The sequence below is a fragment of the Amphiprion ocellaris genome, chromosome 6 (genome assembly GCF_022539595.1).
Source record: "Amphiprion ocellaris isolate individual 3 ecotype Okinawa chromosome 6, ASM2253959v1, whole genome shotgun sequence".
In the NCBI taxonomy this organism is placed as follows: Eukaryota; Metazoa; Chordata; class Actinopteri; family Pomacentridae; genus Amphiprion; species Amphiprion ocellaris.
Window position 1 is genome coordinate 24,305,569 of NC_072771.1, and position 23,623 is coordinate 24,329,191.

Below are 23,623 nucleotides of genomic sequence, written 5' to 3' on the forward strand. Positions count from 1 at the left end.
ACCAACAGGTAACATGTAAAAAATAAATGTAAAGCAGTGAGTAATTACCGTTGGAAGACTTTTATTTCAAAGTTTAGTTATAAAAATGCCATTTCAGGCTTCTCTGTAGGAAGAACAATGCTGTTTTAAATCGCTGTGTTGACTTATGTGACAGGGCTCAAGTGTTTTGGGATCTTCAGCCCAACAGGATGTGATCATACCCCGAAGCACATTGCAAGCATTTCTGAATGAAAATGAGAGTACCAGTGAAATTACAATAACCGGGGAGAGAAATATTAAAGCAACATATTCATTTCTGCTTGCAAAAGGACCAATGAGCCCAGGCCACAAACCTCAGTTCCCTGAGTTAGTAACAAATAATCAGTCCCCATGGAGGTGACGGCTATCAAAAATAACCTTAAGCTTCTACTGCATTCGTCTAGAGGAGTTTATATCTCTCTGTTAGAAAATACATGAATCTATTGTGCAAGCACTAGTGTGAGATCAAAGTATGCTAAGAATTTCATTTGTGCACTCTACTAGCAAGGCAACCGATACAAAGAGGTAATTCTAACAATTGTAATTAATCACAGATTAAAGCTGCATGTGTGTTAGTGAGTCAGTTAAAGTTGCATTCAGGGTTCTGCTGAAGTCATAACGCAGTTTGTTTTGTTGCAGATTTCAGCTTTTGTCTGTTGATGCGTCTACATTGAAATTTCTCTGGTTTTGGGGCTTAATTTTTTAAAAACTCCTATTGTAGTAAGTTATACCATGCAGATCTAAGGTCTGTATGCAAACACACAACCAAGTCTGTTATTCAGCTGAAATTGTTTGTTCGTATTTTGTTACAGTGCATTCAGGATTATAACTATATACAATGTTATTTGTACAAAAAATGCCAATGCCCATCCCTGGCTTCTTATAAACAAAAGTGTACAGGTAGATACATCTTGCAGCAGCGCAGAGGCTGAATCCAATATTGCTTTGTTGTGAAACACGACAACATTATCAACAAAAGACCTGCCAACACAGTGATTCAGTGTCTTCTGACCGTGTATGGCTCCGTTGGTCACGTTTAAGTGTCTCTCAGGAACAAAAGCAAGTTGCAGTGTTGTCCTAGGCTATGTGTGTCTCAGACAGACACAGTCGTGTGTGTGTCTTTGTGAAGAGACTGGGTTAGCTGCTCAGTGTCTCAGCACCATAAGTGTATGTATTGAGGTGTCCAGTGGACTTTGTCCTTTAGGACCTTCAGTTGTGGAGTTATTGAGAGCCTTTGTCAATCAACCAAGAAATGTCTCCAGTCCTGCAACACAAAATCCAGTAATTAGATACATACAGATACACATCTATCAAATGTGTCAGAGGTTAAGCTGTTCCCTACAATTGGTTATTATGTGTGAACAGAAAAGAGAAGAAGTTCTTATTTTTCCATACTTGCCAAGTCGTGCTAACATCCTTCAATTTTTGTGTGCATTAATGGAAATGAAAGACACGAGGAACATGAGGAACACTGCTGTTACATTACATCAAAAATACAGAGAAAATGTGTAGAAAACTATCCAATCACAAAATATTTCAGCATATTATCACAATTATTACAATTACTGCAATTTATGTTACAGATCCAGTAGTTACTAATAACATTGTATTAATACTAATAATACTATTAATAATACTAATACTAAACACAGGGAAAATTATTACAATTAACACATAGGAAAAGTAATAAAGTCTTAGATTCAGTGCACATCCAGTGAACTGCAACCCTCTGCAGGATAAATCAGGTTTAGGAAATGGATGGATGTATTACTTTGTGCAATATTTTTTAATACTGTTTCATTACTAAATTAAGTACTAATAATCATTTGTATTATATTTTATTGATGCCCTGCTCTGGAAAACTTTGTAAGAAATGTAGTAGTTGAACCTTGAGCTAAAGAGTCATTGGTTCAGCTGTTTCTGTGGAGCAGAGGAGGCACTGTAGGTCTGACTGTGAGATTATTCCTGGAGAAATAACCTTAAAGCCCTTTGTGAGTTTTAAATGCATATAAAAACAACTTCTTTTAAAAACTTTAATCCTGCCTGGTTAAGTGTCTAATTAAATATTAACTTTGTACTGCATTATTTTTTTTTTTATCTCTCTACTGTTTATACATCTGATTTATTGAAGAAATCAGTTTAAAAACTTGACAAAAAAATGTTAAATACATTAATACCAATTATTAAATACTATTAAATGCTTCAAAAATGTAAAATATTTGTTACAACAACATTAGAATGTATTAGAAGTTATCAACTATTACCGTAATATTCACCTGTAAGTACATACATGAAGTGTTATCAGCAGTTTTGTGCTTACAATCGTAATTTCCTGCAAAATTGTGCTGGTTTTTACTTAAAAACTTAAATTATAGTATCTTGTTACTATACTGCCTCAAAACATGTATCCCGTGAAGCTTTAAACAGTCTAAATCATTTCAATTTTCTGGAAAATATTATATAACTCATCAAATACAGTTTTACCGCATAAACTAAGCATGTAAAATAACAGCTGGTGTCGCTCTGCAGTAATTTCACAATAAGCCAACTTGTTTGTCCTGAATAATACTTTTCATGTGATAAAAGTCACAAGCTGCTCGACTCATTGTGTTTCCTGTCAGAGTGATAACATTTGTCATGTTTTTCTTCACCATAAAACTGGAGGGACCTAAAGAACATAACAGCTATTGTAACCGTGACCAGATTTAAGTCTTGGAAGGAGACTTACTCCACATCTCGCTTCTTAATCGTCTTTCCGGATCCTAAGACCTCTGCCACTCGGGATACAATAGGATCATAGTTCATGCTGGCAACAGCAACCACCTCCTCACTCCTATAGATGGACCAGAGGAGAAAACAATGACAACGAACCTTCACTAAATCAGATGAACACTCAGAATAAAGGTTACAAATAAGTTCACAAATATGTAGAATTGCATATGAAGACCCAGTTTGCAAAGTAAATAAACATTACCTGGTATAAAACGCTACAAATCGCAGTTCATCCAGGTCTCCTTGTATAATGACATCATCAAATCCATCACCATAACCTCCACAAACAGAAAACAAATAGTTCAATTCAGCCGTAAATCTTAATCTTGGGTGCTGCTTGTTAGTTTTACAGCTAGATGGCAGGATAGTAACAAAACTTCACAGTGCAATTCATCTACTTTCATGCATGTCCGCCTCATAACATTTACAAGATCTCAGGCTAAACCTAACGCAGGCCCGATTACCTGCATAGCGTATGGTCTTCCCAAACATGGCTGACCAGAAGTAAGGCACAGTTTTGATGTCAGTGGCTCTGCCCATCATGCTGAGAGCTGCCACCCTCCCTGTCAGCCAGGATGAAAACAGAAAACATTTACATGTGTGTTTTAAGTATATCCCAATAGGTTGTAACAGCCTTTTAAATGCAGTCAGGATCAGGCTATAACACTCACCATGTACATGAGCCATCTGCCAATGAGGGATGTTGACCTTCTTATTGTTGCGTGGAGGAAAAGGGAACATCACCACATCTCCTCCTGCAAAGACTCCATCGACGTTTGTCTGCATCATCTAGGAGAAAGTTTAGATGCAACAAATATTGAGAAATCAACAAATAAAGGGAAAAAACACTTTCACACTAGCTTTTGGCTTTGAAATGTACCTTGTTCACAGTGATGAAGCCCTTAGAGTCCAAGTGGATGCCGCTCTGTTTCAGGAAACTTGTTGCAGGAATGCTTCCTGTAGGAGGGGAGACAACCTTCTGAATCCCAACAAGTTTCTGGGTGCTTTTTTTTCCTGTCACATTTTTATTCACTGTGGGCTCATTTTTCACTGCAACATAAAGTTTTGTGCCGCTATGGAAACAGCACAACTATGACCAGAAGAAAAGACAGCTCTAAAATGTGCAGATTTAATCAATACTGCTTGGATTTTTTGGTCAGAACATGTCCAGTCATACATCAATCACATTTTACACAATGTAACAACAACAATCTAAACATTATCTTATAGGCTGTTGTGTGTCAGTACCTAACTTCTAAACTTGTTTTACTGGAGTAAAACAAAAGTAAGGCAAATGGACATCTCTCCATTTATGGCCCTATAACTATGACATAGTTAAAGTGCCAGAAGCCGTTAAAAAAGGAAAAGAAAGTTGAATTTCCCTATTTATTTTTACAAAAAAGCAAAGTGGAGTGCCTACAGGTGTTGTACTGAAAAAATGATGGTTTTATCTCTTACAGATATTTTACAACTTCAATTTTAATGTTACGTACTTGTCACCTACCTGCTCTGTGTAAACAACGCTGCCTGCAATTCAGTCTAGTTCAACCAAAAAGTGCCTGAATTTTTGTCATGTGACAGTTGGTCACAGCTCCATCACTATTTCCTACATGTCTATGCAGAGGAGAACAGAATTTTTGCAGCATCTAGTCAGAGCAACATGTTTGTTTTAGGCGATTTTTTAGGCGATTTCTTTAGCGAAGCACTGATTTTGATGAAACATTATTTTACCTTTAGATTTGGTATATTTTCCCATATATCACACACGATTAGTTCAAGGACCATTAGAAAGTGGAAAATCCCAATATTTATTCTTGTTTTGATTGTACTTCCTGATTTTGATGAATGCTGTAGTTTTTGTGATACTTTTCAAACCTGTCAGGTTTCAGAGAATTAAACATAAAGCTGCCTGAAACACATTTTTAAAGTAATTAAATGTCATTTTAAAGTAATTTTAACAAACTAGCAGATAATGAAGATATATTTTTGAAATCACCTGCTCCAATGACACACACATCTGCCCGCAGGACTTTTCCACTCTTCAGTACAACTTCTTTCAGCTGTGCAAAAGGAAAAACAAAATGTCCAAATATTAGTGTTTATATTGATACATTAATGCCTTTCACACAAAATGGAGATTATTCTTCAAGGCCCTGAAAACATATTGTTCATTTTACTTCTTTATTTGTGGGGTTGTATACACAGTAAAAACACAATTTTCTTCTAGTTGCAACTGTCTACAAATTACATTATGTTTACTATACTATGTACTATATAGTGCCTTCAGAAATTCCAATAATGGAAGCAAACTGTGGTGTTTGTATCATGTAAACTGCCTTTTACTTCGGCCACACATAGAAATAAGTTGACTCATCTGAAGGTTTAATATACTGCTTACTGTAGAGTGAACTGTCAAGTGTATACTGCAATACATTGTAATAACGGGTGATTTCAAATATAGGCTCAAGAGTTAAGAAGCATCTAAATCAGAATCTTTAAATAATTTTTGAGGTTCTGTTGGCAGGACTGTCCATGTTCACACACTCTTGATGAAGCCAGTGTTTTGACTGTTAAAGTAAATAAATGTGGGATATTTCTCATCAAATCTAAGTGTAGTCACTCAGTAAGTTCATGTTGTGTATGGTTCAATATATTATTGAGGGACTTTTGAAGTCCATGGGAAAGATCCTGCATACATTTTCTATTAAAAGTTAAAAAAAAAAAAAAAAAAAAAGTTTTTATGTTCATTATGATCGTGTCTTTACCAATTCCATAATTATTTATCATGGAAACAAACACTTATTAATAAAAATGACTGGAAATCACTAAAATGTCAACTAAATAACAGTCAGAATTTAATAACAACCACCTTCTAATCAGCTAAACAATAATAAAATGAGCTTCTTCAAAAATAGTTTTGATTGCGTTCTTTTTATTAAGTTGACATAATCATGACCAGTATTTCTTTTCTGGCAATATATCAAATTTGATATGGAAAATAACAAATTGTATCTGTGTCAGAGAAATCACTTTTAATTAGGTTACCCATTACAAAAACACCTCTCAAGGAAGTGTGTTAATTCCAGATCACATGACCTGCTCCATGTGATGTCATTTCCTCCTGAAGAAAAGACTGGCAAGACTCCTAGACTTTCTTAGTTATTTAATATAAAGTAGTGTGTGAGTCAAGTGTGGATTTATGGCATGTCAACAGGTTTACTACGATATCTTTATAAATAACTTTCAATTTCAATTTGACTCGACTGTATATATAATATTTAGAAGAATCTTTCTGTAAAAATGCCATGTGGTGTTTGGTTATAGGCGGCCCTGTTGATTTCAGGCCTGAAAACAGAAAAAATGTCAACTATGAAACAAAAAGTCCCACAATTACATATTGACCCATATAATACTTTGAAACCAAGTTTTTAGTGGTTTTAAAATTGACACTATCCTAAGTTTTGCCTGATAATCTTGTTTTTAAACTAACTTTCACCACATACTGAACGAGAGGGGAAGGTGCAACCGCGCATCATGTCATGCTGTTTCTCTCACTTTCTGAATACCTGTCCATGATGGCCAATCATCTCTGACACCTCGTTCAGCATGTAGAACTTCACCCTGTTCACCTCGAAGAGCTGCAAAGACAAAGCAACAGTCACTGTAGTTACATGAAAACAGCCTCAACAGAGGTGAATTTCCACATGCCTGCATGATCAATCACTGCTAATGAGAAGATTTACGCTGCGCTTCCTGCTGCAGTATTGACCAGAGAAACATGATTTGCATTTTAACTAATAGTTTCCTCTCGGGTAGAATGCTGATGATAGTGCTGTGGAGGTGCTTCATGTTCTGAAAAGCTTGATTTCCCAGGAGTGCATCTCTACCTTCATTATGGCTTTCCCTACTTTCTCCCCGAGAGCTTTTTTAAAGGGGACGGACTCGATTCCGATGACAGAGACCGAGTGGGCCTTGTCAGTTAGAGCTGCAGCCACCTCCATTCCTGCCAACACAGCAAACACAGCACAGCACTGTTAACATATACAGTATTCAATGCAGAACAATACAGATGGTGGACAAAAAAAAGAGGAAAACACTGAGTAATAGAGTGGAGAACAAGAAAATTTGTGACTAATGAGTGGCTTAACTAAAAATCTGTCAATTTTATCCCCATATGCAAGAATAAAATAAAAATAAACCCCCCCAAAAGAGAGCTCTCTTAGATCACAGAATATTATAAAAGGCTACAGAATCACAGGTGAACACCCAACTTCTGATATGCGTTTTGGAGTGATTTTACGAATTTCTCCGATGTTGTAGTTTGGTTTTGTGTTTCTATTTGTTTCTTCTAAATTCTCTTTATTCATCTTAGTCTTTGTAAGTACAATCACTGACCACTTTAAGAGACACACCAGGGAATTGTAACACAATCAAATACAGCAGCTCTGCCATAAATTCTCCTTTTATGGAGCTTCTACATTTTCCATTTTTATTGAACATTTATTACTGAGGTCATAGCGAGTGGTGATTAAAATTCACTGCAGCTATACAAAAATATTGAAAGATGGTATATTACTTAATCATTAAACAAGTTTCTGTAGGTGGACATTTCTTACACTTGCAAAGTCAACATGAGAAAAGTCGACACTTTGTAAAAGTAGGATTTATTACAAAACAGTTGTATTGGATTGAATTAAATTTCACAGGCGCACCTAATAAAGTGGTTGGAGTGTATATTATAAAAACACTTTAAAACAAAAACAAATGAATAATGTCAGTTATTCATCACTGAGTAGAAGGATTAGGTTCAGGAGTTTTGAAGCAGTGGAGAAGATGCAGGATTAATTCTTGTCTCTGATTGGCTGATAATATATGTAATTAATCACATGATCGATTGAGAGCTGCTCTAAAAGATTATTCACACTTTGCTTTAAGTACCAGTACAGGCACTTAATAAATGTGTTTTATTCTTCATTTTACTACTTTTTAACTGTTTTACTCATACATAGGCTCTTTGGAGGAAGTGGAATTTCTTTATAGAAGGTTTGCTTTCATTTTCCATAACTGGTCACCCAACTTAATCAGCACAAATCATTCATCCAACCATCATCTATTGCAGTGTAATATTTATTGGGTACGATGTGCTAAAAATAAGGGATGATATAATTATGGCAAATGCTATTAGACTGAGGACCAGAAGTAAAACATATGTACTCAAAACATAATGTGTAAACTTAGGGTATTCTAAGTTTTAACATATATTGGAATAATATGCATTAAATCTATCACAAAATAATAAGGGTGAGATGTGGAGCAAACAGTTTGAACATGTCTGGAAATGTTCTCTGTAAAAGATGACCTAATGATAACTTAATGCACATGTATTCTGTAAAGTGAGATCTAGGGTGAAATATGATAAACTGATGTCATGATCTGACCAATAGATTGAGAAAAGTATTATGGTGTCAAACCGTCACTCCTATCATATGCCCTACAGGAGTGGAAAAATGACCAGCGCTCACAGCATAAAAGATGGTGCACAGCTCAAGATCTTCAGTTCTTCTTGGAGTGTTAATCACTGCTCAGAATTACTGCTAGATTTTTGTCGACAAATAAATCCTGCTTCCCTCCGAATGCTGACTTCTCTTGGTGATTTTTTTTGAAGATCTTTAAAAAAACTTTTTAGACGTTTGAACGCGGTCAGGTCAGAAATTCTGGCCTTGATTTGTAACTTAGCTTACACTTCACTATACACCGCTTAATCCTTACAGGGGGGCTGGAGTCTATCCCAGCTGACTTAGAGTGAAGGCTGGGGACACCTGGACAGGTTTCCAGTCTGTCACAGAGCTGCACAGACAAACAATCACACTCACATCCACATGCAATTGAGAATAATCAATTAACCTCCGCATATTTTTGGACTGTGGGAGGAAGCCGGAGTACCTGGAGAAAACCCACACATGCACAGGGAGAACATGCAAACTCCATGCAGAAAGAAGAATTCAGGGATGTGAACTGGGGATCTTCTAGCTGCAAGGCAAAAGTGCTAGCTAGTAGACTGTATTTATAAATGTGTTTTTTTCTCTTCTCACCAACAAATGATGTTCCCACGATCACAGCATTCTTGTTGTTGGCTAGCCTTGCTATGCTGTTTGCATCCTCAGGCGTCCGGATGTTAAACACATTTGTGACATCTTTGCCCTTGTAGTTCATCGGTTTTGGTCTTTCAAGCAGTGAATGGAAACAATCAGATGTCAGTTTATTCATTTATAATCTCAGCTGCTTTAATATCAGGTGAAATACAACTGTTTCCTTACTTGCTTCCTGTAGCAATGAAGATTTTCCTGTACTCCATCCTCAAGCCATCTTCAAAAGTCACAGATCGTGTTTTCACATCTATCGCCACCACCTGAAACAAATTCCGCAGACTTAAACAAACATAAAAGACACGCACATTTTCAAAGAAGGAATCAAAATCTGCTTTTGGTGTAATATATCATTAAACTACTACCACTACTCAGCATGTCATTAACCATTATCGATCAGTCTTCACCTCACAGGTCACCACCTCACCTCTTTCTCAGTGAGCAGTTCAATGTCATGGTCCTGCAGGAACTCCATGGAACGCAATCTCAGCTGCTCTGCTGTGCTGTCTAAGGACTGAGGGTTAGCAAGTTAGCGCTCAGTCAAAAATACATTAGGAATACCTCAATCCAAAAACAGTCACACTCCCTCTTGTGCAATACAGATTCTTAAGATTACACTCTTCAGATCCCAACGGAAATTATTCTTAACTCAGAAATTTGTAACTACAATTTGTAAGTATAAGGATGAATCTAGCATTTTATGTGCAGCAAATTCATATTTTTCTATGATCGTGAGGAAAACTAATTAATTAAGCTTTTCTTGGCAGAGTAACCCAACATCCTTTGTGGTTCATTTATTCCTGTTTACTTCTGCACAAGCCATTTTCTTGGCCGCTGAGAGGTGAGCAGCTGTTCCCCAAAGAGCTCCGGTCTTAGCACCACTGACCAAGTCTGCACCTCTGCAGTCAGTTATGTAACTTTCTTGGCAAAGTGAGTTTTGTCTCAGTGCATGTGGCCGGGGTCTGTGTACAAACCTTACTCAGTTTAGGCCTGTCATAGGGAGGGTGTCTGTCCATGGTGCACATGACGATGCGGTCAGTGAAGCCCTCCTGTCTCAGAGTCTCTGCACACACCAGACCTGCAGGACCTGAAGAGCAATTCACCAAAAAAGAGGGACATTTCTTTGACAGTGAGATTTAAAGATCAGCTGTGAAATAAATAAATAAACAGGTCAAAATAAAAGAAGAGCGACAATAACACACTAACCCGAGCCGATGATGAGAACATGGCTGAAGCCTGAGCTGGAGTTAATGACTGCTGAACATCGGGCCATGGGCTTTGACCTTTTCTGTGACTGAAGAGCCTGGAAGTGTTTGCAGAAAGATCTTGGATCAATCAGGTGGCCCCTTTACTTTCCTGCACAAATTCTCCACATTCTTTTTCTTGTTACCTGCTTGTTTGCGCGAATGATCACCTTGTCCTTTTCAACTCTGACCTGGAGCAAACAGACATGAGTGATGTGTACACTTTTTGATGGTGCTTAGAGACATGATAAGGCAAGGAATGTGTTAAGAGACAGCACCAGCGGGGAGGGTCACCTGGAAGGTAGGCAGGCTGTCCAGACCGGGGAAGTCTTCGATGTCTCCTGTTGCAATGTTGAAACAGGCACCATGCCATGGACAGCGCACATGTCCTTTAGACAGCACACCTGAAATGAAAGAAAAGGACAAACAGGTCAAATTGTCCCTGCACTATATTAAAAATCTAACTGAAAAAACAGATCCCTCACCTTTGACCAGAGGTGCTCCGTAGTGTGGACACTTGTGGCCCATGGCTGAAAACTCCCCGTGTTCTTTGATCAACAAAGCTCTGCCACTTCCCAAGTCAACCTCTCGCATCCTGTCAAAGCAAAAACAAAAGGGTGGGTGTGCACAGGTAAATAATACAAAAAGACAAAGGACAATTCTTGCTGTGGTTTAGCAGGGGAACCAGGTTATCTGAGCTGCAGCTAATGTAAAGATGCAGTTCAGCCAAATCCACTAAAATGATAGTCATGCAAATCATCATGTCTTCTGGATGAATGCCATTTGCCAACATGAATACGAGATCTTCCACACCAAAATTCATGAAACTGCAGTAGAGGTGGAATAATGGGCAAAGGAAGGATTAATTCAATTTTGTTGTCACTTTCTTTTAAATTGTGAGTCAGGGAGCTGACTGTGATGTTTTCTGTGCTGTCTGTCTGTCAGCAGTATTGTGCAAAAACTGTCAGGCTGATTTACATGACAGTTGGTGGAGAAATGGAGCACGGGCCAAAGAAGAACACTGTAAATTTAGTTGCAGATCTGGTTTGGATTGTGAAATGACACACTACCAGTCAAAAGTTTGGACACATCTTCTCATTTAATGTGTTTTCTTTATTTTCCTGACTATTTACATTGTAGATTCTGACTGAAGGCATCAAAACTATGAATGAACACATATGGAATTATGTAGTGAACAAAAAAGTGTGAAATTAGTCAAAACATGTTTTATATTTTAGATTCTTCAAAATAGCCACCCTTTGCTTTGATTACTGCTTACTGACCTTCAGTTCTTACAGTAATGATGGACTGTCGTTTCTCTTTACTTAACTGCTTGGTTCTTGCCATAATATTGATTCTAACAGTTATCAGATAGGGCTGTCAACTGTGTACCAACCTGACTGCTGCACAACAGAACTAATGGTCCCAACCCCATTAAGAAGGCAAGAAATTGAACCTTGACAAGGAACACCTGTGAAGTGAAAACCATTTCAGGTAACTACCTCATGAAGCTCATCCAGACAATGCCAAAAGTGTGCAAAGCAGTAATCATTTCAGACCCCAAGAAGACTATCTGGTGCCATTGTCATCAGCTAATGGGGATCCTTTTAAATAAATAAATAAAGCAAAGGGTGGCTATTTTGAAGAATCTAAAATAGAAAACATTTAAAGTTATTTCACAATTGTTTGTTTGCTACATGATTCCATATATCTTGCTTCATAGTTTTGATGTTGTTAGTATGTATCTACAATATAGAAAGTAGTAAAAATAAAGAAAAAACACTGAATGAGAAGATGTGTTCAAACTTTTGACTAGTAGTATATACCATAGAAGAGTACAGTGAAGACTTTCTTTCTCTTTTTTCCTTCTTGTTAAAGAATAGAGACCACTGGAGCTAGAAAATGAAACTTTTGACAAAAGAAAGAAAAAAACAAACAGAATCTTCCTTTAACAAGGTAAAACTTGAGTTAATTTGAAATAAAACACATTCAGTACAATCAGGGTTCTGCTGCTGCAGCTTTACATTGTCTGATACGACCAGCATGGTGGCAAACTGCACACAGATGTTGCACATTGTTGCTGCGCTTATTGTAGCCTTTAGTGTTTATCATCATTCCATAATTGTCATATCAGCTTGCTGTTGACTTAGTTAGCTTTGATTTAGCATGTGGGACATTTTACAGTTTGGAGATACATCTGTCAGTGATCTCTATATATTTTTGACACTGTTTTTAAATTATTGCATCTTTTTTGTATTTGTGTACTGCGATGTCTTATAACTTATTAGCTATCATACACACTGGTAGTGATGTGTCTCCAATGAGCCAAATAGGGAAAACTTGGTTTTACAGTGTTTTTTGCATGAACTGCACCTTCAATGTAAATCTTCCTAGATTTTTGAGCTTCTTTTCTCTCTAATATGTCTCAAAAGTTATAAATGTTTGTGCATCTGTAACACAGTTGTGTTTATACCTCTGCATCTATGTGTGTATGTCTTAGTGGGAGAAGGAAAAAAGTTTCTTAATTTTCTTACTGTCCGTTTTCCAGATCTTTAACGTGACACACGGAGGCCTCCACGTAGTCTCGTGGTTTGTGGTAGAGGGGGAGCGGCGTGGAGTCGTCGTCAGAGCCGTGTCCCAGAGCCCCATTAGGTCTGCAGTCAGCAAAGGGACTCGCTTTGCCATTAGGCGACAGCCCATCCACCTCTTTTTCTTTTTCCAGGAGAGAGAGTTCCACTTTAACTTCAACTGCGCAACACAGACATGTCCCACTTAGAAAATGCATAACTGAACACACACAGTGCAATCACTTAGGTTTGGCAATTTGACCGAACCATATTATCAGTAAAAAGATGCTGTCAAGCTTCTAATAGAAATCTCTTTAAGTAATATTGGCAGATTATTAACACTACCAATCACCAGCAGACTGCACCATCATTCCTCTATGCCTGGTTTCTGATCTTTGAATTCTATTCGTCTCTGCTGCTTTGGAAGAGTAATTTGCCTTTCAGCAAGGAGAGATGTCTGCAACTTTGGGACAAATTGAGTCCGACATCTCCACAACTGAAACAAATGAAAGCAGGAAGCAGGTGAAGGGACAAGTGTGTGAGGGCAACCTTGTCTCCTTTTCTTTTCCTTCTTCTTGTCTTTTTTGGTTTTCCTTCTAATGCGTAACTCTGATTAATTTGTTCCACATTCAATATAAATGCAGATCTAAAAAAAATACTATTAATAAAACATAAAACACCTGTCGTCTAAACAGCAGGAAATCAGTCATGCAAAGCACCAAAGTGTTCCTGCAGAGCAGTGATAAACATACTTGAAGACTGTTGTTATTTGCATTAGTTTTACCAGTAAATATGGCATTAAAACGGCATAAAAACAGAGTGACAGCTCAACAATAAATAGAGAAACTGTCATCTCTCAATAAATCTATAAGGATATCAATGCCTTTAAATGCTGCCTTAAATGATGTAAAGTCCAGCAGGAAAAACCTCATTTAAAGTATTTTGTGTATATTTTCAGTTTTGCTGCTTTCCTGAACAAACATTAAAGAAAACAGATTATAACAGAGTGGAGTACATTAATCTGCAATTTTTGCATATTTTTAAGTTTCTTCGATGGCATGTGATGCTCCGCTGTTGGCTGTATATTTGTGAACATTAAGAAAAATGGTTGTGTAACTCCCTTTTCACTGCAGCAGGCTTTATCTGTTCGGCTGGAAAAATGTGCTGATCATCCGGTTCTTACAAAGTAATCTGGCTGGAATTTTCTCCTGCTGAGCAAGTCTTAATTAAAATCAATGGAAAATCATAATAGTGAGTGCATTTGCAAGAGAAAAGAAAGAGAAAGCTTTCCACCGCTGAAGAGAATCTCCAGATGCAGCTGTAATGTCTGAGGCTAAATGGGAAATCGCCGCACTGGAGCTTCATTTGATCAGCAGTCATTTGGTTTAAAATCAGATCAAAGTATTTTCTGTAATGCTTTTAATTTGATCTTTTCCAGCATTTAGAGCTTTAACAGATGTTGTATACACTTGAGAGAAAGGAAGGGACATTTAGACCCTTAGGTATCATTTCACAGGATTCTAAGCTTTCTGTATCTCTTCACATTTCTATGCAAATGAAGGAGGCAGCGTGCCATGTCTTTAAAGCTCTCCCTCCCTCATACATCTTGTCAGGGAGCCAATTTTCTCCCACTTACACTTAAATGTAGACATATACACAGCGTTTACTGAACATTTAGGGTGGAATTTGTCTTCATTTGCACTTCAGACAAGCATCAGAATAGGTTACTTTTATATTTTCGCAGAAAACTAAGAATATTACTTCTATCTTTCCTGATCTAATGCTTTAAGACTGACTGATTTCAACCTATAGGTGACCTCGGACCTGCATTTTTGTTGTTGCTGGATCCCTGACGACTTAAATTGAGTTTTTAATGTTTAATATATTCATATTAAACATGTGTCCAAACTAATTCTTCTGAGCCATCAAATTGGATAACTTAAAGTATAATGTAAATACGGTTAAATACCACTGTCCATAAAGCATACAGTGCTGAGGTGCTCTATAATGACCTCTCTTGTCTAAGTTGTACAAATACTAAAAAAAATGCATTAAACAAGTCTGCCTAAAGGGAATCCTCTTGGCTTTAGCAAAACAAAATAAACACCTCATTTAATAATTTTCTAAGATACAACTACTGTGTGTATGTACATGGATAAATACCTCGATTCAGCTGTTCTGCTCCACTTGGAGCTTCTGTAACTTTTTGTGACCTCACTTCACGGCCTCATATAAAGTTTATATTTCTTTTGAAGTCTATCTAAAAAATCTTTTATAACATTGCCAAATATTGTTTTAAGTGCAACTATTGTCTTTAACCCCTTAAGCCATAGGCTATTTTGCAAAATGTCCACCTGTAAAAACATCCCCAAATTTAGTGAGTAACAGCTGCAAAACTGAGAGGCCAGAATGAACAACCCCGGGGTGTGAATGGATAGCAGACACTTGGACTGATTTTGTAATACATCTCCTCATCCTTATCACCAGACTGGACTGAAATGTGAAAAATTATATTAAAATTATAATCAGAAAGTAAATAACAGCCTTATAACAATGAGTCAGCAAACACTGATGTTATTGACCCTGTTCTACAAATTCTCAACTGCAACTTTCTCAAATTCGAAGCACAACAAACTGCTGCATCCATTTTTAGTCACAGTACTTGTACAGTAAGTACAATGTGTACTTACAATGTGCCACACTTAGAAACCTTCGAATAACGGCAGCAGTGGTGTTTTTATAACAGATACTGGCCACAAAACAAGGACGTGGAGAGCGGAGGGGGTTAATCATGTTTGAGAATTCATTTTTTGAGGATATATTTTTAACCCCTTCCTCGTGAGATGTGATCATGATTCGCTTTTATGTGAGCTTTGCCAAATTTTCAAAGGAGTCAGGATTATTTATCGTGCTGATACCAGCTCCTCCAGCAGTTATAATAAACCCACACAGTACGCGATTACGCAATAAATTGTGCAGTTTCTGTGATTTTAAAATAAACAAGCTTTCGCTGTCACAGGATAGAAGTGAATATGAACGTTCAGTCAATGCTACTGATTCTAGTTCATGCTTATGTTCAGGGTCCTTAATGTGAAACAAAAAGAGGCTCTTAAACAGCTCTCACTGTGTGAAAACTGTTTCAACGGATGTTTGATTTGTCACTGAGTGTTAGTAGCTGGAGGTGATGCTGTGATAGACTCTGACTGATTAGTGTTCAGAGGTCTGACAGTCAGCATTCTCTGCTCCATTATTTGCATACAACTACTGTCTCGTTTTTCTCACTTTATCTGTACGTGACGCAATGAACAGATTATTCGATCTTCAACCTTTTGTGTCTCCATATAGCTGAACAGAAAGGTCAGTGTTTGTTATTAGCACATGCAATTATGCAGTGGAGCATATCTCACTGAAATGGATATATATATATGGTGATATATATATATCACCATGATATACATATATGGTGTAAATTTTTTGATATTCTTGTCTCAGTATGTAATCCTCTTGACCAAAGATGCCACAGAGAGCTTTTCAATTCCTCCCACACAACACCACTATAGTGCAGACAGAGGCGGCTGAGAGGATGTTCATAACAGGATTTGGAGGCAGCTGCTTTCAAAATTATTAGCAAAATTATAGACCAAATTGTCTCTAAATATATTTCACAAAGCCATTTTTTCATTTTCACCGCAAAAAAAGAACTGTATGTTTTTGTATGATCATGGCATGACGTGTTTCTCTAGCTAATCCTTACAACAATCCCACAACCACAACCAATGTGATTCTTTAAAGACACCCACACGTAGAAAATATGGAAAATATGTACAAAAAAGACACATTTTCAAACCACACAGAACCTCTTAGCAATTTCCTTATTTTACAGCATTCACTTTTTTTATTTTTATTTTTTTATTTTATTATTCCTTATTAATCCCATGAGAGGAAATTCAGATTTTAGCATATCTCCCCAATTGGGGGAGTCAGAGCGACAGGTCAGCCACGGTACAGCACCCCTGGAGCAGGAAGGGTTAAGGGCCTTGCTCAAGGGCCCAACAGTGGCCGCATCGGGGCTTGAACCTCTGACCTTCTGATCAGTAGTCTAGAGACTTAACCATTGCGCCACCACTGCCCCCTAAAGTTAAGAAGGGTCTGGTCTTGAACCAGCAACCTGCAACTCCACAGGTAAACCCTTAACTCACAGAGCTACAGATCAGCATTTTAATCTACAAACATATATGCTGACATTTTGGTAGCAATGTGATGCTGTACAATAATGCTATAATTTTGCTACTTGTTACATTTTTTTGATGAACAATTTGAGCTCATTAAGTTTTTTAATGTAATATTTTCAAACAGTTTGGCTGCATGATACATAAAAGTGGAACACAGATCAATGATGCAAACACTGATATAATTAGCCTACACTGTAAACAAACAAATCTGTGATTTTACAGAATTTTTATAGATTTTTGAAATGCATAAATATATCAATAACGTGCTTGACTCTTGAATCGTAGTTTGTCGAAAAAAGTATTTTGCTGAGTGTGTAAACTGGCTGCTAACCTCTGAGCCGTAGCTGTCCGTTCTTGTGCTGACTGGTTGCTAGCATAGTTAGCATGCTTCGTGGAAAAGTGTCGGCTGATATTGTATTCTTTAAAAACCGCAACGGTTTCATTGCAAATAAGACATACAGCCTTTGAACGGACTTTAGCGAAAAAATATTTAGTAGTCCACTCCTTCTGAAACACTCGACACTCACTATCGACTTTTCCTTGTTACAGCAGCTCAATGCAGTCGTAAAGTGGAAGAAGAAGAGAGAATAAACCAACAAAGGTCACTTGTGTCTGGAGTGCGCCATCTAGTGGGGGTCAACAGAAACGCCGGGTTCTGCAGGAGAAGGCCAAATGAATGTAGTCTTTACTGTAATTTCGTCAATTCTAATATTGACCAAATTATTTCGCGGGCCGGATTGAAAAGCCCAAAGGGCCGTATGTGGCCCGGGGGCCGTAGTTTGCCCATGCCTGATCTAGTTAAATATATGTATGCAAAATACAGTCTGAAATTATTATTTTCTGTTATTTTACAATATTTGTGGTATACTGGTTGCCTATTTTTTGCATTTTTAATTTTTTTATACAAAGTAGGGAAATTCTTACATAGTGATATACGTGGATAAAAAAATATCCTTATTAATATTGTGAGATATCAACTTTGTTCAGTGTTACTAGAAATACTAGCAGGAAGACATCATGTAGAGGTGGACAAAATAACATGAACCCCTTACAGTGTCAGGCAGTCTATATCAACAATACCGCAGAAAAGCAAGTTATCATAGGTGTGTTTGAACACCTTTTAAACCCCCTTTCAACAATAATTTCACATTCTAACTTGTTGAATTGAAATGAATAAGGATGTTAGATGTTCCTCTCATTTTGTCCTTTTCTTGAAGATGACACTAGTGTAAAAGTGTGGTTTTCTTCAGCTAACTAAACAGTTAGTTGAAGTCAACCAACAGCAGCAATCACCCTCACTCAGGTTAATTGAAACCTGAGTGAGGAAAACGTGAGTGTTACCTGGTTTGGGTTTGGAGAAGCATCCTCCCATGGTGGGCCCAGGATTGAGGGACACCCAGGGAGGGAGGGGAGGCGCGGTCAGATCCTCGGACTGGGCCGCTTGGTTGGTAGGAAACAGTAACGCAGAACTGGAGGTATGAGAACCTGCAGGTCCAAGCTGGCCATCGCATACATCAGCTCCTCCACATAATCTGCACGAACAACAACAATGCACACACAACACTGATGAAGTCTAATAACAGGATGAACCGTCAACATATCTGAAAATATTGAGAATTGAATCAGTCTTGTTAGACAACGGTTCATTTGTTTACTTTTTGAGTAAGTTAAGTTTTACATTTTTTTTCTTTCACAATTCTGTCAGAGATTTACAAAACACTTGTTTCTCTTTTTTCTCCATATGTTTTTATGATCTGGGACGTCCATTAAGGCTTAGTCTGAGGAGAGCAAATAGAACCTCTTCTTTTATGTTTATGCAACATGTTAGTGCTTGTAAAAAGGAAGCAATTGTGTTAATTAGGAACATTTCCACACACATTGTTACCTTTGTTCATGCATATTGCATGGGAAACTGTTAAATATTAACAGCACTCCGACACCTATTAACTTTCTCGTCACATTGTGCTTTAAAGGGAAGCAGGGGCCCCTTGAGTTTCAAAATCCCCCTTGTTTTGTTGCCACATTGCCCTCACATTTCTGCCAGCTCTGGTATTTCACCCACACATACTGTAGCTAGTTACTCACAGAGCTCTGGCTGCTATGAATCTGTACACAGGATGGCAGGTGTATCACTCAACATGGTGCAATCCATCACCAAATTATCCTTTTGAGGTACAAGCAAAAGGACTGCTTGATATTCTGAGCACAGCTTAATGTCCTTGAACTTCAGAAAAAAAAAAGTGTGCAGCGTTGAATGGAGCGCTGCTTAGAAAAAGTTCCACAGAACAAATGAGAAATGGAAAGATCTCCTCTAACTGGACACAACACTGCAGCTACGACTGAACTGCTCTGTCTAAACTATTTGTTTCTTTGCACTGGAAGAAAACATAAATACGTTTATTTGAGTATTACACTTAAGTATAATTTAAAGGTTACTTGTACTTTATTCATTTTATACATCTCAGAGGAAGATGTTGAACTTTTTACTTCACTGGTTTTATTTAAGTGCTATAGTTTTAGTGACTGTAAAGAATAAGACTTTAGGTGGAAAAAAACATGAGGTTAGAAAAAGCTTTGTCAGTTTCACCCTTTTGCCTTGTGATCCCTTACAAAAAACTGTGTGCAGTTGTAGCTTCTTGATTCTGTCTTAGATCTCAGTATTTCCACATTTCACACCAAACTTCTCGCATGGTTTCATTTCAGTAACACTGAACTACACAAATAGGTGTCCAAAGATGTTTTTTGTCCACTTTCCTTCCTTATAAATCCTCTCTTTATATTATTTAGATCCAATGTCCCTTTCAGGTACCCCAAACCTTTGGTTAAAAACAGAAATAAAACTATCTGATTTGCATCAAAAAATAGCTCCAATGACCAAATACAACAGCAAAACACATAATTATGCATCGCAATCTAGACTTTGCTGCCAATATTTCAGTACTTTTATTTAGGTAAATTTTGAATAGTGCTCTTTTACTTGTAATGGAGTGTTTTACATAGTTGTTTTGGTGCTTTTACCAAACTAAAAGGTCTGAATGCTTCTTTTATCAGTGTTTCTTTGAGACATAATTTACCAAACAAGTTGCTGTTGGGAGTAATGTGAAGTCAATAATTAATGTCGAAAGATGATTTAAACCGATGATTTTTGGTTCTTGAAAATGAGAATTTCCCTCACGTAGAGAAGCAGAAAAGCCTCTTGTTGTATTCCTGCACTGTTCATCCAGATCTCTTATATTTCCTTATATTCAGTTCCCAGTCTTTGATGTTGTGCAGCTCACTAAATACAGAAATCAACATATCAAATCACTTCTCGCAATGTGGAAACTTGCCTCTCGCATGTTGCCCCTTGAATAATTTGTCACCACTGAAAATTTGATGAATGACAAATTGGATGGCAAAGAGCTGCCATACTGGAGTTCCAGCAAACCCAAGATATTTTGTGCAAAACTAAAGTAGGTTAAGCAGATTTGGTCCTCACAACATATGACGCAGATCCTGCTCACTCACTGTTGGGCCTGTCCCCAAGCAGTGCTAATAATCCTGCTTGCAAACAAGCTGTCAGTTTCACTCACTTCCCTACAAATGTAATACCTGCTACTGGAATGTTGGAGGGGAGAATTAGCAAAATGCAGGAGGCCGATCTATAATGTAAGTGAAAGAAATGCAGGAATTTTGATGGACAAAGGGGAACTGGACTCAACTGTCAACAAACCAGTGATGGTTTTGTGATACACAGATGAACCTAACATTAAAAAAGAGCTGCATTTTTATCATGACCAGTAAACATCAGCATCAGAAGCACAGATGCTGCAACATCAAGTAATAAAATGGATATTTCCTAGTACTTTCTAGGACCTAAATGAAAGATCTGCTGTTCAGTGGCTCAATCACCTGCTAACAATCCAACCTGGTGGTCTCTGATTTATTCAAACACTTGCTTGGCAGGTATCCTGACAGGTTAGCCTGTAGTTAACGATTAGGGCTCTCTGATCCTCAGCTGATAAAAGAACAAGAGCTCACGACGCTTAATATTTGACCACACCTCTTCCCCTCACAGTCCACGCGTTCTCCTGGTTTGTGAAATACAAGATAAGCCCGGGGAATCGTCCTGCGATTGCGTAAACCAGCTGTTGAGCAAATGTGCTCCCTTTCCAGGCTGTTAATGAAACCTTAACTGTAACTGACAAGTGGGGCGAAACTGACAGCTTTCATCTTTGGTCTTTTTTTTGGCATTTCTGCGATTGTCATTGTGATTGAGCAGAAGAAGACAGGAGTGAAGGAGTCCTGTCTGAAGTTAGATGATGCCAAACTACACCAGGATGTTCCCTGAAATGCCAAGAGAGCTTTTGAATGACTTATATTTACTCCACTGCCTACGTGTCTTTCACTATAAAAGAGAAAAAAAAGTGGATTACAGTTACAACAATCCCCATTAAGAAGCTCTAATGTGTGTGAGTCAGTCAAACGCTGTGAGCAGGTTCATTCACATCATTCTTGTCCAAGTTTGTGTGCAGTGTTATATGTATTTATTTGCTTGTGGCTGAGTTTCAGGGAAAATGTGAAGTGACAACAGCTCAATGTGACTCCAGTAGACTGTAGACTGAGTATATTTCAAATATCAAACAAAAAATGGACAAAAATGGAATATAATATTTGAATTGTGAACCATATTTCTACCAGATTACAGGGGTCATAGCTAAGCTTTAGAAGCAATTCAAAGTGCATGCTGTAAATGCCACGTGGCTCCAGAAAACAAAGACTACAACGTCATTCAGCGCTGTTTTGAGTGGCTTAATGTCTAACGCCTTTTCAGGTTGAGCCCAACTCCTGTATGTTGTGTGTCTGTGAAGCTGGTTAACAATGGCACCAGTGAGTTTATCAGGTCATTTTGCTGCTGCTTTGAGCGATAACCTCTCCATGATGTCACGGAAAACTAGAAATGAGGTCTACAGAGGGGTGTACACCCCTACAGGGGAGCTGTGCTTCCATATAACAAATCTGCTGTTGACCAGTTTCTCAGCATGCACACACACACACACACACACACACACACACACACACAGAGAGAGAGAGAGAGAGAGAGAGAGAGAGAGAGAGAGAGCTGTTGAAAAAATGAGAATTAAATAATATAATTTGAGATCTCATTTTACTGTTATTGGTGGATATGACTATTATATGACTTCATGTGTGTAGCAGAAGTGAGCAGATTTGATACACTCTGGTGTCTTTTGTTTTGTTTCGTTTTTTATTGTGATTTGAGTTCATAAACTGCACCACAGTGCTGCTGGTGCCAGAGAGCCAACAACTTCCTCAAAAGTACAGTGTGTGACCACAGTGCACCAATGCAGGCAAAATCCCACTTGGAGAAATAAGTCTGATCACACACCACAGCATCACATAAACACAACATTATACAAATAAAAAGTGACTAACAGTACTGACATCACCCTGATTTTAATAAGAAATAAACCCTCTTACCAGTGTGCATGGAGCAGGTGCACTGATCCTGTCAAACTCCCCGGAGCTCAGCTTCCCCCTGCGGAGCTCGGTAGCATATTAGAGTCCTGACGGTGCTGTCCCTCCCCGGGATCGGCTCTCTTCTCCGGAGTATTCCCAGCCTGTGCGTCCCTCGGTGCCCTCCTGCGCTCTCCTCTGCTGCCCCCTGATGCAGCACAGACTCAGAGTGTGTGTGATTGCTGTGTTGCTGTGTGTGTTTGTGCGCTCTGCCCCTCGGAAAGCCCCCCTCCAGCAGCAACACTCCGCCGTGGGAGTTGCTCTCTTTCGCTGGCCGAGACTGAAAATGCAGCACGGAGGACCTTTGCCAGCTCCTCAGCTGTATGCAGTATTGATGGAGTTGCTGAGGGGATGCTAACACAGCATGAATGCTCACCGTTCCCCCTGCTCTCCCCACCTCCTCCCTCTCTCTCTACCAGGGGGGGCTGCTTGCTTTTCTGTGCAGACCCTTTCAGCCTTCACATGTCAGAGACCTGACTTGCCAGTTAAACCTGATCAAAGACTTGCTGCCCTCCCTGTACACTGCCTGCTCACTGCCCAGTTAATGCACTGCATGCTTTAAGCACATGCATTGTGCTGCTGCTGCTGCTGCTGCAAGGGTGTCAGCTATTGTTAAAACTTACCAGTGTAACACTTCTTGTGTTTCTACTGACCACCAGGACACAGATACAAACACTGCAATAGCTCTCACTGTGTGCTGCACTTCTTGCAGTGTGTGCAGCAGAGGGAGAAAGAGTGAAAGTGCAGTTGTTGCAGTAAATCCCAGTGTCAGTCAGAGGGGGTAGGTTGGAGAAGGATTAAAAAGGTATACTAAATCTTATAGAAATGAGCCCCTGAGATATTTCCACTGTGGGAGGAACTGTGCCTCCCCTTTAAGCAGCTGCTGGGACAAGGTCATTCACTTGATAATGGCAGATTCATTTCTATGGAAATGATGATGGCAGCAGTGACAAAGGATGATGATTCAGGATGCAGCAGCGAAACCTTTGCTCTGTTTTCAGAATGAGTCCAGATGAGATTTAAAAAGTGGCCACATGGTGTAGTTGTGTTTCTACAGGGTGCTGACAGCCGACATGTGCACACTCACTCCAGTGTCAGTGTGTTTGTGTTGCTCTCTGCATGCGCCAGAG

General features: G+C 38.5%; 1 protein-coding gene across 3 annotated transcripts; it reads right to left on the reverse strand.

Annotated features, from left to right (window-relative positions):
* Positions 1-44: 44 nt before the first annotated feature.
* On the reverse strand, positions 45-22,927 carry LOC111568309 (apoptosis inducing factor mitochondria associated 3). 3 transcript variants are annotated; one of them, XM_035947998.2, is made up of 21 exons: positions 22,458-22,927; positions 18,321-18,511; positions 12,715-12,892; positions 10,666-10,775; positions 10,475-10,584; positions 10,327-10,371; positions 10,143-10,239; positions 9,911-10,023; positions 9,364-9,450; positions 9,108-9,199; positions 8,883-9,013; positions 6,678-6,793; positions 6,357-6,428; positions 4,787-4,850; positions 3,671-3,747; positions 3,462-3,579; positions 3,255-3,353; positions 2,993-3,068; positions 2,747-2,851; positions 1,414-1,434; positions 45-1,282 (listed from the first exon to the last, which is right to left on the reverse strand). In XM_035947998.2, exons 2-21 carry the CDS (start codon positions 18,349-18,351, stop codon positions 1,240-1,242), a joined length of 1,785 nt encoding a protein of 594 aa, XP_035803891.2. In that variant the 5' UTR covers positions 18,352-18,511; positions 22,458-22,927; the 3' UTR covers positions 45-1,239. The 3 variants fall into 3 exon arrangements, with proteins under 3 accessions (XP_035803891.2, XP_035803889.2, XP_023125665.2); XM_035947996.2 differs by having other exon boundaries at positions 12,715-12,928; positions 22,458-22,925; XM_023269897.3 differs by lacking the exon at positions 1,414-1,434 and having other exon boundaries at positions 12,715-12,928; positions 22,458-22,922.
* Between the last annotated feature and the right edge of the window lie 696 nt (positions 22,928-23,623).